Source organism: Anas acuta, chromosome 17 (genome assembly GCF_963932015.1).
Source record: "Anas acuta chromosome 17, bAnaAcu1.1, whole genome shotgun sequence".
NCBI lineage: Eukaryota > Metazoa > Chordata > Aves > Anseriformes > Anatidae > Anas > Anas acuta.
This window is the reverse complement of record NC_088995.1, coordinates 3,082,507-3,099,388: the sequence shown is the minus strand read 5'-3', so window position 1 is coordinate 3,099,388 and position 16,882 is coordinate 3,082,507. Positions and strand designations below refer to the sequence as shown.

At 41.8% G+C, this 16,882-nt stretch overlaps 3 protein-coding genes across 3 annotated transcripts; 2 read left to right on the top strand and 1 right to left on the bottom strand.

Annotated features, from left to right (window-relative positions):
- Positions 1 to 47: 47 nt before the first annotated feature.
- DENR (density regulated re-initiation and release factor) lies at positions 48 to 5,696 on the bottom strand. Its single transcript, XM_068654450.1, has 7 exons — positions 5,582 to 5,696; positions 4,594 to 4,613; positions 4,262 to 4,346; positions 3,570 to 3,653; positions 1,823 to 1,939; positions 1,040 to 1,179; positions 48 to 324 (listed from the first exon to the last, which is right to left on the bottom strand). The coding sequence occupies exons 1-7, from the start codon at positions 5,685 to 5,687 to the stop codon at positions 280 to 282; spliced, it is 597 nt and encodes a 198-aa protein (XP_068510551.1). The 5' UTR covers positions 5,688 to 5,696; the 3' UTR covers positions 48 to 279.
- Positions 5,697 to 6,388: 692 nt separating this feature from the next.
- GPN3 (GPN-loop GTPase 3) lies at positions 6,389 to 11,038 on the top strand. The gene is made up of 8 exons (XM_068654447.1): positions 6,389 to 6,552; positions 6,660 to 6,768; positions 6,906 to 7,073; positions 7,821 to 7,945; positions 8,643 to 8,758; positions 9,427 to 9,523; positions 9,691 to 9,819; positions 10,558 to 11,038. Exons 1-8 carry the CDS (start codon positions 6,505 to 6,507, stop codon positions 10,618 to 10,620), a joined length of 855 nt encoding a protein of 284 aa, XP_068510548.1. The 5' UTR covers positions 6,389 to 6,504; the 3' UTR covers positions 10,621 to 11,038.
- A 724-nt stretch (positions 11,039 to 11,762) lies between these two features.
- Positions 11,763 to 16,217, top strand: ARPC3 (actin related protein 2/3 complex subunit 3). The gene is made up of 7 exons (XM_068654449.1): positions 11,763 to 11,897; positions 12,754 to 12,853; positions 13,632 to 13,708; positions 13,992 to 14,060; positions 14,307 to 14,433; positions 14,999 to 15,093; positions 15,921 to 16,217. Exons 1-7 carry the CDS (start codon positions 11,892 to 11,894, stop codon positions 15,981 to 15,983), a joined length of 537 nt encoding a protein of 178 aa, XP_068510550.1. The 5' UTR covers positions 11,763 to 11,891; the 3' UTR covers positions 15,984 to 16,217.
- The last annotated feature ends 665 nt before the right edge of the window (positions 16,218 to 16,882 follow it).

Here is a 16,882-nt window from a genome sequence, read left to right as displayed (position 1 = left end):
CCTATGTGCTGAGGATGGAAAGTAGCTCTACAGACCACAAACACTACTTAGTGAGGAACAGTAATTTTATTTAAATCTACTTCATGCGTAAGCATGATAGAACCCCAATTTAGCTTTGGCAAATATCACAACAAAAAAAAGAAGCAGCCTATACAGAACAGTGAAAATGCCAAGGATACGGGTTCTCCACAGTTTCACTGCAGAGTCAATGGATTTAGAAGCCTCACTTTGGCTACATCATTAATAACCATAAAATTAAATAAAGGTAGTCTTTCGCTATCACTTCTTGACTTCTCCGAGATCTTCAATGCTGTCATCATCCACCTATGGGGAAAAAAGCCAAAACAGGTTAAGTATATTTCTTTGGTACGCATCTCACTCAATGTTCTTCACTGTACATGTAATGAAGTGCAGGAGAAGCACACAGCACCATCTGAGACTCGCTGCTGTAAATGCTGAGGGAGTGACACATGCCTATATCACACAGCTGAGTCTATGAGGCTCTGACCAAGGACAAGCCTACGGAGTTATTCAGAAGGAATCCAAACCAGGAAATACCAGAACAAGGGAGAGTCAAAGAAACTGTCTGCACTTAGAGCAGTGCAACCAAAACTCTCAACCATCTACACTTCAGCTCAACTCAAAATGAGTTCACCCCTTCTTCTAAAGAACAACTTTTTTCGATATTTTAAGATACTTTGAAAAATAGAATGGCAGCACAAGAACACTTAAGCATTCACCATTAAGAAATGGTGAGGAAGAAGCTGTAGATATTTGACAGCTCTTACTCTGATACACCTTCCTTCCTACACTATATCTTTAAGGATTTAATGTTTCTTGGACAATGGAAGCAACATTCAGCTTCAACTTTATCACTCCTTAACCTAATTGTTCACATTTAGGAGGAAGGGCAACAACTCGTCTTACTTTTGCACAACAGTCTGTGTTACCGAAGGTGACACCCATTTTTGAAAATCACTGGAAAAGTCACAGGCTACTGTGGAAAACTAGAGGTCTTACAGAAGAAATTGTTTATTACCTCAGGCCACTTCTCTTGTATTACATCGATAATGTCATCTGTGAAATCCCCCTGAATGATTATTTCATCTTCTCCTGTTACTGAGGCACCGCAGGAAAATTTCTGAGCAAAAAACCTTTGCGCTTCCTTAAGATCGATTTCTGTTTATGGGAAAATTAACAGTGTAAGTACAGTCATTGTCATACCAGTTTTTCCTCAAGTTTACAACCAAAATTTATTTTGAAATGTATATTGAAAGACTAGTGATATTTTATAGTTAAAACTTTAATACGATTTCCATGGAAAGCAGAAGTCTGATATTTATATACAAAACAACTGACTTAACAAATTTGGCACTCTTCAATGCCAAAATCACTAAAAGTCATCTATACATTCTCCTTCTGCAGGTCTAAGCTGCATGCACTTCCCAAGAACACAAACGCAGAACTGATTAAAAAAAATCAATTCTAAGTGACTTCTTATTTGATGATTGCTAAATGAGAATGAAGAACGGGTTAAATATTTCAGACAAGGTGTACCAGCAGAGAATAAAAGACAGTATCCAGCATTAAGTTAACTTAAAAAAAAAAAAAAAAAAAAAGCTTGTGAAGAAATACAAACTAGAAGGGAGATAACAGAAAAGAAGACCAGATACCTACAGTGGGGGGACTAAAGTTTCAGAATTGAAACCTTTTTTACTCACAGGAAACAAGCCAAGACTCTAGGTAATATTAGGTTAAAGGCAAGCACATCTTAGGTTAAAGGCACATCTAAAGGCAACAAAATACACCTAACAAAACTCACCAAAGGTTGCAAGGCCACATACTCTTGTGACGTATTTTTTCTTTGCTCTAGGAATTTTAGCTATTGTAACTTTTTGTGGTACCGTCTTCTTTTTCTGTTTTATCTGACCTCTTCCACCTTTAAAACAGAAGATTACACAGTTAAATGACATAACACTTAAAGACAAAAGATTGTCAGATTTCAACCCTGTAAACAATGAAACCTATCTCCCCATCTATGTATGCAAACAAAAATACATTGCACAAGAAAGCTCTGTATTACAAAAAATAACCTATGCATGTCAAATACGCATTAAAGCATAGCACACACATCAGAACCCTGTTACAATGATAAAAACGGGGGGTTCTCAACACTTTACTCTGGTCTACATGTAGCCCGTTTTTCTTTGATAGTAATCTTAGGAATGAATTGTTACTTTAATGTTTTTCATGAGTTTAAAATCCCTACGGTTTGGGTCTGATGCAAAGCAACTAACTCATGTTCATTTACTAAGGCCAGGAGGACCTGCCTGCTTGGACTGCTGGGTTAAACAGCACGTTAAGTTCTACATATTCATGCAGGACACGTATGAAACATTTTATATATATGGGTTAGTAGATAAAAAACATGCCTCAAACAGAAGCCAGCCATAGTAGTTGACTTTGTATAAACTCAAGTTACCCCAGGGTAACTGAAGTTTTGTTCTAGAGCCTTCTCACCAGGAAAGCCAAGAATTCATGACAAGCAAACTAAACCCTTGCAAATATTTTTTTCCTTAATGTGCAGCACTCTCAGTTCTACATTACTATAAATTGATATCAATTTATTGTCTTAAATTATCAGCTATCTCAAAGTTTTTTGAGTCAACATCTGCACTAAGTTTTTGCTCATTTTCTTCACCCTCTCTTCCAGAGTATCTTGTACTATCACACTTAACACCACACCCTAGGTTACAAGAAACTTGAGATTCTAGGAGAAAATCTCCAATGATTTTAAATACTTATTTTATAACTAAACCCATACTAGCCACAGCATCCCACACAATAAAATAATGTTGAAAGAAAATGTTCTGAAGTCTCTGGAAGTAGCATTCAAGCTAGAGATTCTAAGTTACTGTTGTCACTACACATATCCCACTGACAAAGTAAACATAACTGGTTACCAAGACACAAAAATAAAACATCTGCAGCGATATGTGGCTTAAAATCTGAATCCTACTGCGCTATTAACCATCATTTATGAAGCACTATAGAAAGCTGACAATAAGCAGGCAAATACGTATTAATAACCACAGCATTCTGATTTATGATGGGACGTATGTTAATTTAACAGAAATAGCTAACAATACTGGGAAGGGATGGAAGGAAAAAAAGCAAAAGCAGCACCATGAGGCATTTCTAGAGGCAAACACTCTTTGCTCTACTCTGCAAGCAACCTATAAGCTCACATTAAACAGGGCAGAAACAGGCATTTGGGGAGGTATGCCAGCTGATTTGGGGATTAAAGAATTACTCCCCGAATAAATGCCATTGCAATGATGGGACAATCAGATACACAACCCAGGTCTCTTCACTAACACCGCACACATCACTGTACCAACTCTGCTACCATATACGCTTCTTCCAGTGGGTATCTTTTGCGTGGAGTCGAAGGGTAGCTAACACAACCAAAACACAAGAAAGCCGTGCCTCGTCCAGGCCTACAGATGAGAAAAAGATGTCCCAAACTGTTCATGAATCAATTCCACAAACAACTATTTAGACCTTGCCTCTCTTTTGCTTCTTCTTCTCTTCCTCTTCTCCTGCAGTTCCTTGGCCTTCTCCAACCCCAGCTTCCTGTTTGGGTGAATTTTCTTACGTACATCAGAACGGAGTGGTGAGAAGAAAGAGAACAAAATTAGTGGTCAGATTACCACATGCCCTTACAGAAACAGTAAGTAAGGCATAGTGACGTTTTGCTAGATCCCTAAGCAGCCTGCTTTAGCGCCATGGTTCCCTGACTGATGTATGTTACAGCCTCATTCTAGTGCTGGGACAAATTAGACCTGTGACATTCAGCTCGAGGATGCAGTTAGTTTCAATACAGTCTCTGCATAATTTCCAAAAAGGAACAGAAATTAACGACATTTAAATTCTAATCAACAAGCTCCCTACTACTAATGACCTTTCCTCCAGCAATCCAGTTGACTGGGAAGACATAAAATTGGATACATTAACTTTGACAGGAAACAAACGCACAGATGCCTGGTTACAGCAGAAACCTTAATGAAGATCAAATATCGTTTCTGAGATTTTCTGACAAACTTATTTTCACAGCATCCAAAAGCACGCTAGACTTTTGAGAAAATGGTTTAACTTTCAGACAACTGGAAGATGGAAAAGTTGAGAAATGGACAAGCTCAAAGACTTCTGAATATGTATAAGTACACATATAAGCCAGAACACAGAGAAAGATTCTTACCTACTGTAAGTTTTGCAAACTCATCTGGAAAATTCTTTTCTAACCATTGTCTGCATTTAGTCACATCAGGCATGTATTCGCAGTACTAGAGAAGAAAGGACACATGAATGTTGTCACAAACAAACAGAGCAAAATACATGTTCTATTTAGCACAGCCATTTCTCCTTAGGGTGACTCAATACCAACATTCTAGCAGCACATAAGGAGCCTCGTGGCATCCTAAAGATGAGAGCAACTGAAGCACAGAACTACCACAATTAAAAGCCAGAAAAGGTCAGAAAGAATCATCACAGAATCATAAGTCAGAAAGAAACAACAAAAAAATAACTCACCTCTGTTGGCAGTGAGCAGACTGGAGAAAGAAGGGAGAGAAAAAAAAAAAGAAATTACAAAAACGTTCAACTTACAACCTTAGTGTTCATTCAAATTGGTATTTTAAAGCTAGGAATGACTTCTTACATTGCACCTTCTGGTTATAACATCACGCTGACTCAAAACATTGCTTTATTGCTACCACCCCACAGTTTTTCCTCCCATTAGTCATTTGATCACATACTGTGTGTTAGAATAAAACTATCACAGCAAGAGCAATCAGTCAGTGAAGGAAGAGTAGGAGATGCATACAATTTGGAGAAAAGATACAGATTTGGATAGCTATTTTCCAAGAGCTACCTATGTCCCAAAGATCCAAGAAAAACTAGGCCCAAGCCCATCAAAGAAGACGGGTAACTTGTTGGATGGGCTTGACTCTAAATAAAACACACCCAAACCAACTGTGCAGACTCATGCACAGCAGGGATTCTTTTCTAATCCCCAGCAACTGTGTTCAAGCACAATGCGAAATAAATAATCTTGAGGGGTATGTTTTAAAATGAAATAACATACTTGTCTAAAAATTCATCTATATAATGAAAAATGTAATGAGTAGAACAGAATTCTAAACACAGTGCAATGATCACTTTAATTCTAACTTTATTTATTATCATACTGATACTCAGAGGCCTCGTCTGTGCTAAAGGTACTAGCTTTTTACTAGCTTTCTGCAGGAACAAATCTGCTCAGAAGTTTGTAGCCTGAGCACCATTCCCGCTAATGTAACTTTTACATGAGCCCCCCACATTTCACCAGAAACATTTTGGATAAAATCCACCACACAAGCTACTTCAGAAAGAAGCTCAGAAAGGTCACGCTGACCATGGCCTATCTTTTCAACAAAAGCTGACCAGAAGAAAACCTCCGATTCTCTCACTCTTTCCGCTAGGCTGCCCTCACAAACAGCACACTGGAAGAATCGCGGCCCACTGCCCCTTCAGCACTTGCCTCCGCAGTAGAGAACCCGAAGAGGATAGTCAGCATCTGACCTGGCACCGCTCCTTACGTCTCCTTTGCAGTCAGGGACCACAGGATCGGCTACATCTGTGGCCATGTCACCAGCCTGTGGGTCACAGAACGAAACAGTCAGGGCTTCAGTTTTAGGTTATTCACATCTTCCTGTGCTCAGCAAAAGCCTCGGAGACTGAGGGAAGTGCAAGGCCCAGAGAAAAGACACGCGATCATAGGAACAGCAGGAGAAATCCGGGAGTAACCATGAGGGGAAAATGGCTGCAAAAGCTTCCAAGCAGTCTGGAACTGTAGGACGCAAGGGAGGAGGAAAAGTGGCAGGAAATGTAGTGTAAAATTAAGAAAAATGTGCAAGGAGAGCACGTGGGATTACGGAACACGCTGTTTTAAGCGAAATGTGAGGGATTATGTTAAGGGAACATGCTGAGGGAACGGGGCCGGGGGGCGATGGGGCTCGGGGGCTGTGGGGGGCTGTGAGGGGCTGGGGGCCGGCGGGGGCACCTGAAGGGTCGGGAGGGCGTGGGAGGAGGAAGAGGAGGAGGAGAAGGAGGAACGTGGGGTGCGGGGATGAGGCTCCGGGAACAAGGAGAGGGGCTCCGGGGACCGGGAGGGGGGCTGAGGTAAAGCCGGGCAGCACGCACCGTTACCGGGCGGCCCCCTCAGGCCGCGGCTCCCCCCTTCTCCTCCTCCTCCTCCTCCAGCACCGGCGGCGGCGGCTGCAGGCCCCGGGCCCCGCGCGCCTCCCCCGGCCCCGCCGCCGCCCTCTCGCGAGAGCCTCGGGGCGGAGCCGCTCCGTGAGGTGACCGGAGCCGGCTACGGGGAGGCGGAGAGACCGAGCGGGGCCGCTTCGCGGAGCTTCCCCCCCCCCCTCCCGCTCCTCCCGCTAGCTCCGGGCCGCCGCCATGCCGCGCTACGCGCAGCTGGTGATGGGCCCGGCGGGCAGCGGGAAGGTGAGGAGGGACGAGAGGGGGTAATGGGGAACGGGGAGGCGAGGGTCGGTGTGGTGACGGGATGGGAAGCGTGAGGAGGGCGCTGACGGCTCGCCTGTGCCTTGCAGAGCACCTACTGCGCCGCCATGGTGCAGCACTGCGAGGCGCTGGGCAGAGCCGTGCAGGTGGTCAACCTGGACCCGGCGGCGGAGCTGTTCGGGTACCCCGTGATGGCAGGTGAGGGGAAAGGAGGGGTTCCTGAGGGGAAAAGGGGGTTGCTGAGGGGACTGGGGGGGTTCTTGTGGGGTTTGGGGGGGTGGTGGGCTGGGGAACCCCCCCCACAGACGCGCCGTGTGTGCCTGATGTCGTTGCAGATATCCGCGAGCTGATCGAGGTGGATGATGTTATGGAGGATGATTCCCTGCGGTTTGGCCCCAACGGGGGGCTGGTGTTCTGCATGGAGTACTTCGCCAATAACTTCAACTGGCTGGAGGAGAGCCTGGGGCATGTGGAGGATGACTACATACTGTTCGACTGCCCAGGTGAACAATTCCTGTGTTGGTGTCGTGCTTTGTGCACAGCATAATGTTTTCAAGATGATTTCTGTGCTGGTCATAGAATCACAGAATCATTTAGGTTGGAGAAGACCCATACGATCATCAAGTCTAACCATCACCTAACACTGACAAGTCTGTGACTAAACCATGTCCCTAAGCAGCACATCCACACATCTCTTAAATACCTCCACTGCTTTCCTTGGCCAATGCCTAACCACCCGTTCCATGAAGAAATTCTTCCTGACATCTAATCTAAACCTCCCCTGCTGCAACTTGTGTCCTATTGCTTGTCACCTGAGAAAAGAGACTGACACCCTCCTCACTGCCACCTTTTCAGATAGTTGTAGAGATCGATGAGATCTTCCTTTAGCCTCCTTTTCATGTATTTTTGTATTATTAACAGTTGTCAGAGTCGCTTCCAGATGCTTCAGAAGTGAACTTGTCTCCATTCTAATTTGGGTGACAGCACTGACTTTTGCTAGCAGCATGTAGCATGAGAAGACTATGGCAATGCTAATGCTAAGTGGAGGTTAAGGAAGGAAAACAAAGTTCTTAATTCATTTCTACTTTGCCAGTACAATTCCTTCCAAATACAGTTGTCTGGAAGATTGGGCTTTCTTTATCAGCTGTCATTCATACTAAGTGTAATGCCCATGTTTCTATAACCGATAACTTTGAAATGTTTCTGTTATCTTTACATTTCTGCATATTAATATTCCAAATGTGTCTTAGGCCAGATCGAACTCTATACGCATTTGCCAGTGATGAAACAGCTGGTGGAGCAGCTTCAGCAGTGGGAGTTCCGTGTCTGTGGAGTGTTTCTCGTTGACTCTCAATTTATGGTGGAATCTTTTAAGGTACCCATTTGAAATCTTGTAAACAATTGTAAAAGTTCATATTGATGTAGAACAAGAAATCTGATTTAGGGAGCTGAGTTTAGGCTGAAAGAAAGAATACTAAAAAGGGAGATCTGATTTCCGTCATTAGCTGTCTCAGATAAAGGTTGTAGAAAGGAAAGTTCCAGCTGGATGTAAAGGAAATAACCTGCACTGTGAGAATGGTCAGGAGGGAGCAGGGGCATAGAGAGGCTGTGTAATGGAAGTTTGTGGAGTTGTTCAAAACTTGGGTGGACAAAAGCCCCGAGCGACCTAATCTGACTGAGAAGTTAGCTCTGCTTTGAGTGTTGGTAGGGACCAGATAACCTCTAAAAGTTCCTTCCAGCCTAAATTGTCCTGTGATTCTATGAGAGCCTTCTCAAATCTGGAGAGAGAGCATGACCCTTCCCTAAGCCAGCAATAAGAATCCCGAGAAGGGCTTTCAGTTTTGTTAATATCTTTTTCTGTGACAGATCCAGATTTAAAGCTCTGGAAACAGCTGGCAGACAGGAGCCTTGTCACCTCCCTTTTCCAACACAGATAATGACTTCCCCACTTGGCCTCATGCCCATGTTTCACGTGTTCATTAGCTGGACTTGCTGTATGGTAGATTGTGTCCTGCTTGATGGTTTTGTGTTTTTTGGTAAATAACCATATGTTATTTTTTATATTTCCTCAGTTTATTTCCGGAATTCTGGCAGCACTCAGTGCAATGATCTCTTTAGAGATTCCACAGATTAACATCATGACTAAAATGGATTTGTTGAGCAAGAAAGCTAAGAAGGAAATAGAAAAGTAAGTTCCAATACATTACTTGCTCTGTAGTGTGATAACCTTGAGGTAAATTTCACTCAGAATTCAGTCTAATCTTTCCCCCATTTAAAATATGCTCTTTTTGGAATGGCAAAAGATGGATTTGTTCTGCATCAAATGTGGTCTTTAAATGCCTGGATAGGATGTTTACAGTTTAGTCAAAGTCAAAAGGTTATCTAGAGATATGTGTGTACATATCTCTAGATTTTTCTGTAAAAAAATATCTTGAATAACTTGCATCATTCTGAATGACATTCTGGGGTACTGCACTTCATTGAAAACCTAAACTAAAGGTGATCCTAACTTGTTTTGGTACTGAACATACTGAATTACCTCGGTGTTACTTTTACATTTGTACTGCAATTTGAAAAAATAGTATTCCCTGTTGTCTTTCTCAAAGCTTTCTTAAGTATAGAAGTATAGTAGCAAAAAGAAAAATAAAAACACCAATACTTTTTTTTTACTAGCAATCATAATCTGCAATATTAAAATACTTACAAAAACTATATTTAACAGGGGTTATAAGTTGCCATGATATTAAGTTAGTTCATTCAGATCACAGAATCATAGCTGGCTGTGGTAGCTGACTAAAAGCATAGTGACTCACATATTCTGTAGATCAGTGCTAATGATGAGTTTGTTTCTGCCAGGTACTTAGATCCGGATATGTATTCTATGATTGAAGATTCTACAAACCTATTGAAAAGCAAAATGTTCAAAAAACTGACTAAATCCATATGTGGATTGGTACGTATATTCTGATTTGGGAACTACCATTGGTTTGCAGTTTTTCTTCAAATGGCTTTAGCAGTCTGGACTACAAAAATATAAGCGTAGTTTAAGGCGGTGGTTTAGAGTACTGTGAGGAGACTTAGTGCATATTCTTTCTCATGTCTTTTGAATCCTTTCTCTAGATCGATGATTACGGTATGGTTCGATTTCTACCTTTTGATCGCTCTGATGAGGAAAGTATAAACATAGTTCTGCAACACATAGACCTTACCATTCAGTATGGAGAGGATCTTGAATTTAAAGAACCAAAGGTAAGGTGCTTCTGATGATAAGATGAAAACTAAAAGGGCTCCTTAATACAAGTCATAATAGAAATGTGTTTGCCTTGTTAATAAATGATTGCCTTCATATGGTTCAAAGTAAGCCATGTTTAGTCTTTTAGTGACAATGCTTATATAATCTTCATTTATAGTTACAAAAATTAGATTCTTTAATACTGTCTTGCTTGTGCAAGTACCGTTCAAATGGTTGTGTTGAATTTCAATTTCAAAAATAATAGAATTTTAACCTTTAAAGGTCAGAAAGGGCCATTAAGATCACCAAGATCTTTTCCTGCATGTTTGTTCAAACTCCCATAAAATCTGCTGCATCAATATCTCATGTTGCAAAGCTATTCCTCATCTGTATCTCTCATACATCTATCATGTAAAATACATGATAGAAGACCACTGGGTTAAAATCAGTTCCAGGGTTTGTCTAATTTTATTACTCAGCTCAAAACTCATAAGGAACAAGTCCAGTGCTTCTATAATGCTTTTAATTTGGTTTTGTACTCTCTGAACATGCAAAATACCTGCATTTAGATTTTGATCTATACATTTTCATACCTCTAGAAACAGCTTTTCAGAAAGTTTTGCAATTTGTTTTATGGAACAATATTAGACATTGTTCCTGTTGTGGTTTCTAAAATAAAGCATCACAGAACAGACAATGTAAAACAGCCACTAGGAAAAAGTCAGGTTTTACCTTTTTTGTTTTCTTTCTGGCAGGAAAATGAAGAAGATAAATCTGCTCTTGTGGATGAGTATTTTCAAGATCATGTAAATGAGTGAAAAATAGATGCTCAGAAAGAGGAAGAAAATACCTTGCCTGTGTGTTAAAAACAACGAAAAATCCACTGCTGTACAAATATATTTGATGTTTTATCTGTAAGATAACTAACATTTCTACTGAGAAGTGGGCTATATGTCAGTTTATATGACAGAATATTATGAACTATATTGTTGGTTTTAATTCTTTTATAAGTACAGAAAGTTCCTGGATTCTCCTAAATGTTTCAATTTTTTTTTGTTTTTATTTCTTCTCCCAAAATTTATTAGTCCAATTTATTATTTATTAAGCTACTTTCAGCTGAATTGGAGGATGTTTTTCTGCTGCTCATGTCCAAGTATCTTTCAACCTTGCGTTTTCCTTAACCCTAAGGAATGAGTTTTGCTCATGGAGTCCTTGAATTAAAATATTTTCCATAAAGGTCTCATGGTTATGTAATGCTTAAATTCAGTGGGTGCCTCTGTATAGGCATGATATCTCTCACTATATGGGATATATGGTTTGTGTATTAAAAATTAAGTCTGTTCCCACAAAACATGAACATCAGCCAAGTTACAGTTCTTCAGAACTTTGAAACATGGAGCCAAAAAAACAAGTCCTTTTTTAATAGTTACAGGGTAGGTTAACGTCATGATGTGGATGTCTTGATGCCTGTCTGGGATTAATCCTTAACCCCATCACGTCGGGGCCTGATGTGGCTGAATTAAATTTTGCTGATTTAGCTCGCCTCCAGCCTGGCACATCCTAGGGCTGAGTCATAGAATCAGGGAGTGGTCTGGGCAGAAAGGATCCTCACAGTCCCAAGGCTGCTCCCAGCCCCATGCAGCGGAGCTGGGGTATCCCTTTGACCGTGTCCTGCTCATGGAGCATGGAAGAAGTCCAAGCCCTTCAGCTTCAAATGCCCATCATTTTTCCTGCCTGAATCACACAACGAGTCATTTAGGGGGGAAATTAGACACCCTGGCTCCCAGGGAGGGCTGTGGGTCGCTACTACCAGACAAACCTGGGGCTTTTCAAACACCTCACCCCAAAACCCACCCCGCTGGGGCTGGCTCCGTGCTGCCTCACCCCTCTCCCCACCTCAGCTCCTTCCCCGGCCGGGAGCGGCGCCTCTCGGGGCGGCGCAGGCTGCGGCTTCCCCTGCTCGCACCGCCCTGCTGCCTCATTTCCTGCAGCCCCGGAGGCCGAGGAAGAGGAAGAGGAAGGTTTTGCTGGGAACCCATCCTTGCTATCCACCCGCTCGGCCCCGCCGAGCCGCCCCCTGCCCTCCGAGATGCCGGTGAGGGGCCCGGGAGGCCGGGCGCGGGCGGGCGCTGTGGGGCCGGGGCTCGGGGCTCGGGCTCGGGCTCGGCTGTGGGGCCGGGGGTGAAAAGGGAAGGGGGCCGGGGTTGAGGGGGGAACGGGGCCGTAGCCGCTGGAGGCTGGCGCTTTGGAGGGGGTTGGTGTCGGTGGGAGGCTGCTGCAAGGCCTGAGCCTTCATCTTCCTCTTTCTTCTTCCTCCCCCCGCCTAGAGGGCAGCAGCCTGCCACGGCCCCGCAAAGGCAGGGCTGTGGGGTGGGGAAGGCTTCTTCAATGGTCACCTGGTCAAAGCCAATTTTGTAGGAAGTGGCATATTCAGAGGGTTTTTTTTTTACCCTGCTTACACCTGTTGTAGCACACAGAAATCTTCTTGAGCGTGTATGCGATAAGCCTGATTTTAGTAATAATTATCTATTATTAGCTAGACGTGGAACAAAATCCCTTTTTAATGATGGAGAACTAACTTGTTTAATGACCAATTTCGTGACCTGTGCTATGCCCCAGTGCAGGGCTGCTCCCCCTTGCGACTTGGGTTCAGGCAGCCCAGGGCTGGAGCAGCACACACAGGTTGGCTGGACCAATTTTGTCCTCTCTTTCATCATTGCTAACAGAAATGGTTGCTGGGGTGGTGGTCGTCACCGGAATGGTGCTAAGATACGGGCCCAGTTAAAAAAAATAATTTGTTTGTGCAAGGAAAGGCTGCTGGAAGCACAGCTAACCAACAAAACTGACTTCGGTGAGGATACAGGAGAGAGCTGTGATCTGTCTGCGCTGCCAAGTGGATGCTGAAATGCCCATTTTCAGTGGCATTAACAAGTCTTCTCCCCTGTCTGTAGGCTTACCACTCAACTTTAATGGATTCTGATACCAAGCTAGTTGGGAACATGGCGCTGTTACCCATCAGAAGCCAGTTCAAAGGCCCAGCGCCCCGGGAAAGTAAGTTTATCTCTGAAAGCCCCTTTGCATATTGTTCGTAGTCATTTCAGTTTGTCCCAGACCAGACCTAGTAACAGTGAGGAGTTGTGGCTTAGAAATGGATTGCTTTGTAGGTGATGTTTTCAGATACTGAAGTGTTACAAGCCATAGAAAATTATCATATAGTAGTTATCTGGAACAGCTCTGGGTAATTTGGTTACTTTAGTAATTGAAATGAAGCCTACCATTACTATCTTTACACTTCCTCCAGTGTCTCAGTGTGCTTGTCAGCAGGCTCCGAGGAGGACGTGGTGGTGCAAAGCCTCTGATGTCAGAGGAAGCAGAGGTTTAACTGCAGAGAATTCGCACTTTGGGGCAGAGGCTGAGGATGCTCGGCTGCTCAGAAGCCAAATGATGATGAGGAAGAAAGGCAGCACTGTAGGGTAGCAAAAAAAACAAAACTTTAGTCTGGGGCATCCCAACACTGAACACTCAAATTACTCAGCTGGTAGGAAACTGGGGAACTGCTGAACTGCTGCCCTTTGTGAAGTGAGAAGTCATGGTGGAAGGAGGAAAAAGGAGTTAAAACTCCTGTTAGAGTAGGAAACTTAAATATTATGGTCTGAGTTCACCAGTCTTCCATATAGCAAAGACTATAGCGTAGCCCTGTTTTCTGCATTTTTTAAATTATTTTGCTTTTGGAAGAATCATTTTTTATCTACTTCAGTGAATAAACGTTACGATCAAATGTGGTACACTGGTACACCGTTTAACTTTGGTTTTCTTTTTTCTTTTTAAGCTAAGGATGTAGATATTATAGACGAAGCCATCTACTACTTCAAAGCCAATGTTTTCTTCAAAAATTATGAAATTAAGGTAATTTTTTTTGTGATACTGTGTATACAGTAAGCCTTGGATATTTGGTGGTACAGATATACGTTTCTTTTCATGTTAAATAGTTCTATTAGATAACAAAACCTCCCCTTCCTCCCACTTATTTTTTTTTAATTGGATAAATGTCATGAATTACAAGTTCCTTTTTGATGAGGAAGTTATCACAAATGGTTTGAATTCGTTCCTGTTTCAAACTTTTACCAGTTCCATAAAACATCCTGTAGTCTAACAGTGTCTGGACTCTGTGTGTGCTCTTATTTTGCAGAATGAGGCCGACAGAACACTGATCTACATAACTCTCTACATTTCTGAGTGCTTGAAAAAGCTGCAAAAGGTAGGCAGGGAAACAGTCTATTCTGGGATTGTACTCGAGAGTATTTGCTGATGTTCTCCTCCTAGGGGCACAACTAACACTGCTCACCACAATCCCAGTTGTCAGAGCCACAAACATTTGAGGCTGTGGATCTCCAAAGAGATGTTGTGATGCTAATTTTGATGAGTCTTTTAGTGACTGGTAAAATATTTGAGTCTAAGGCTTTTGTTTGTAAGTTTTAATCAATTGTTTGCCTGGTTCTTCCAGTGTAACTCCAAAGGCCAAGGAGAAAAGGAGATGTACACGCTAGGAATCACTAACTTCCCAATCCCTGGGGAACCGGGCTTTCCACTTAATGCCATTTATGCCAAACCTACCAACAAGCAGGAGGAAGGTAAGAATAAACCAAGAACTCTGAAAGCTTCCTTTGGCCCGTACTTTATCAGCTGCATTTTTGTGACTATGACTAGAAAAGTGACCCTGAAAACTGAATCTTCTGAATCTGTAGCTCTGTCTCCTGTGGGCTGCATGAGCTGGATTTTCTGACCTCAGGGACCCAAAAACTTCCCTGGATGCATAAATCCAATAGAACAGAGCAATAGGGATCAGAGGCTTTTGCATCAACATAATTGCTAGATAAATTCTGTAACTGAGCCCAAGCCAACTTCTATACTGGGAAAAGAGGAAGTCTGTAATGATGGGCAAAGGTACCAAAGAGAAAAAACTGGTTTGGTTAACCATTTTTACTGATTTTATAATTATATAAAATTATGTTAACATTATATAAAATTAAATGTAAAAATCCCAAGTGTGGCTGTACATTGAACAAACCAACTCAGCCAGCCAGCAAACTGAAAGGTGTGAAAACTCACAGTTTCTGCTGTAGGCATTGATGTCCGATGCTTTCATGATAAATTCAATTTCACTTGGTGTTATTTTGTGCTTGTGTTGTGTTTCAGAGGTGATGAGAGCCTACTTGCAGCAGCTCAGGCAAGAAACCGGTCTTCGGCTTTGTGAAAAAGTATTTGATCCTCAGAGTGACAAGCCTAGTAAGGTAAGGCTTTGCTGTGATCAACACAGATTTAATGAGAGACTTGCTTGTTTTTTCAGAGGAGTGAGGTGATGGGGTGAAAGATCAGGGGTGGGTAACTTTGGAGCAGGCTTCCCTGACTTTATCAGGATATCAGACTGCAAGTTTTCAATACGTTTCATCTGTAATATTGTAAGACAGCAAATGACGATTTTGGCAACTTTTAAAAGCAGGGTAGTAATAAGTGGTGTCTCATTCAGTTCTTCAAAGTATTACATGCTGTCGGCTAAGGATTCCAGGTTTTCAGAAATTTACAGGCATGAGAAATGCTGTTTATCTTCTTGGGTGGTTCTGATCTGATACCTTCCTTGAAGTAAACCGTTTTGCCTCATACCCAGATTAAAAAAATAGCCTATCAATACACAAATTACCTCTTGGTCATATGTTTCATGTGCAAATACGACTGGTTTTAATACTGAAAGTAGTTAGGCTAATTTAGTTTCAAAGGCATAGCCTTCTGATGCACCCCTTTGTTCATTATTATACTGGACTAAATATATTGAAAGAGATAGCATATACAGAATAATGGCAAAAATAGTGTTGAAATAGTAGAAAGGAGAATGTCTTACTTTAATTCAGAGTCTGCAGCCCTGTTTTATAACTCATTGGATCCACTCCTGTCATCTTGTTTTCCTAAATTCCAATAGAAACCAATAGGGAAAACCGTACATGCAAAATTGGAGCCTTAACATTTGTTATTTGTCAGTGGTAGAGTACTTGGAAGTCATTATTTCATTTATTGCATTGAAACTGCTTTTGCATGTTTTCTCATTTCGTACTTTCTTCTGCAGTGGTGGATCTGCTTCGTGAAGAGACAGTTCATGAACAAGAGTCTCTCAGGTCCTGGGCAGTGAAGAGGCAAAGTAACAACATTAAGCATTTCCACAGGAACACGTGTAAAGGATTTTCTCTTTTTTTTTTTTTTTTTTTTTGGGTATGTTTTGTACCAAGGAAGAATTAAGTGCTCGTGAAAAAAAAATAAAAAAAATCAATGAGAGGTAAAAGGAAGTTAAAGCAAAAAGATCATTGAGTACTGTAAGCAAATATTAAGCTGGTGCTTAATAAAAGATTTCTAATGTGCTGTTTCAGATGCAGGCTGCTTTATTATCAGTGGCTACAGCTAGCATTTAAAACAGGGCTTTTGTTTAAACAGGAGAAATGTGTGTGCCTGGGGGCGTATGTAATTGCTCTGCTGGCTAGAGTCTCGGTATCACGTGTTAAAGTACAGTGATTTTTACCTTTTTTCAATAAACTTAGCTTGTAATTAATGTGATAACTGCTTTATGTCTTATGGATAGCTTTCAAAGAAATAAAATCAAAATTTTGGTGAAAAAGCCATCATTATTGTGTAATGGTAAAGTAATCAGAAGTGAATCATTCGTATTATAAACAAGATTAATGCAGGGGCTATGGTCTCCAGCAACGTCCTGATTATTTAACATCTTTTTCAGAGCAGTGCTTCCTTGTACTAAAACATCTTCAAAGAGTAATGCAGGCAGATTACATACAACTTAGTCCAAGGCTGCCTTTGTGATGGCAGATTTGGTCAAACATAATGAGCACGATAGTAGCAAAAATTGTTTTGATCAATCTGATGGCTTCCTGAAGATCTGCAAATGTGAGTTTGTTTTATTTTCTAAACAGAAAATTGCAGTTAGTGGCAAAACATTGTGGCAATGCTTGTTTCATTGCCACCATATAGCACCAACACACTTGGTGTTCCTTAACATTGGGCTGCTTGGCGCAGTCACTG

Excerpts from the sequence above, each read along its gene's own strand:
- DENR (XM_068654450.1), bottom strand. The coding sequence starts at position 5,687 with ATGGCCACAGATGTAGCCGATCCTGTGGTCCCTGACTGCAAAGGAGAC. Across the intron at positions 4,614-5,581 it reads TCGGGTTCTCTACTGCGGAG|TCTGCTCACTGCCAACAGAG; the intron begins GCAAGTGCTGAA and ends TTCTTTCTCCAG. Across the intron at positions 3,654-4,261 it reads GTTTGCAAAACTTACAGTAG|AAAATTCACCCAAACAGGAA; the intron begins GTAAGAATCTTT and ends GATGTACGTAAG.
- GPN3 (XM_068654447.1), top strand. The coding sequence starts at position 6,505 with ATGCCGCGCTACGCGCAGCTGGTGATGGGCCCGGCGGGCAGCGGGAAG. Across the intron at positions 7,074-7,820 it reads CATACTGTTCGACTGCCCAG|GCCAGATCGAACTCTATACG; the intron begins GTGAACAATTCC and ends AATGTGTCTTAG. Across the intron at positions 7,946-8,642 it reads TTATGGTGGAATCTTTTAAG|TTTATTTCCGGAATTCTGGC; the intron begins GTACCCATTTGA and ends ATATTTCCTCAG.
- ARPC3 (XM_068654449.1), top strand. Across the intron at positions 13,709-13,991 it reads TCAAAAATTATGAAATTAAG|AATGAGGCCGACAGAACACT; the intron begins GTAATTTTTTTT and ends CTTATTTTGCAG. Across the intron at positions 14,434-14,998 it reads TACCAACAAGCAGGAGGAAG|AGGTGATGAGAGCCTACTTG; the intron begins GTAAGAATAAAC and ends GTTGTGTTTCAG.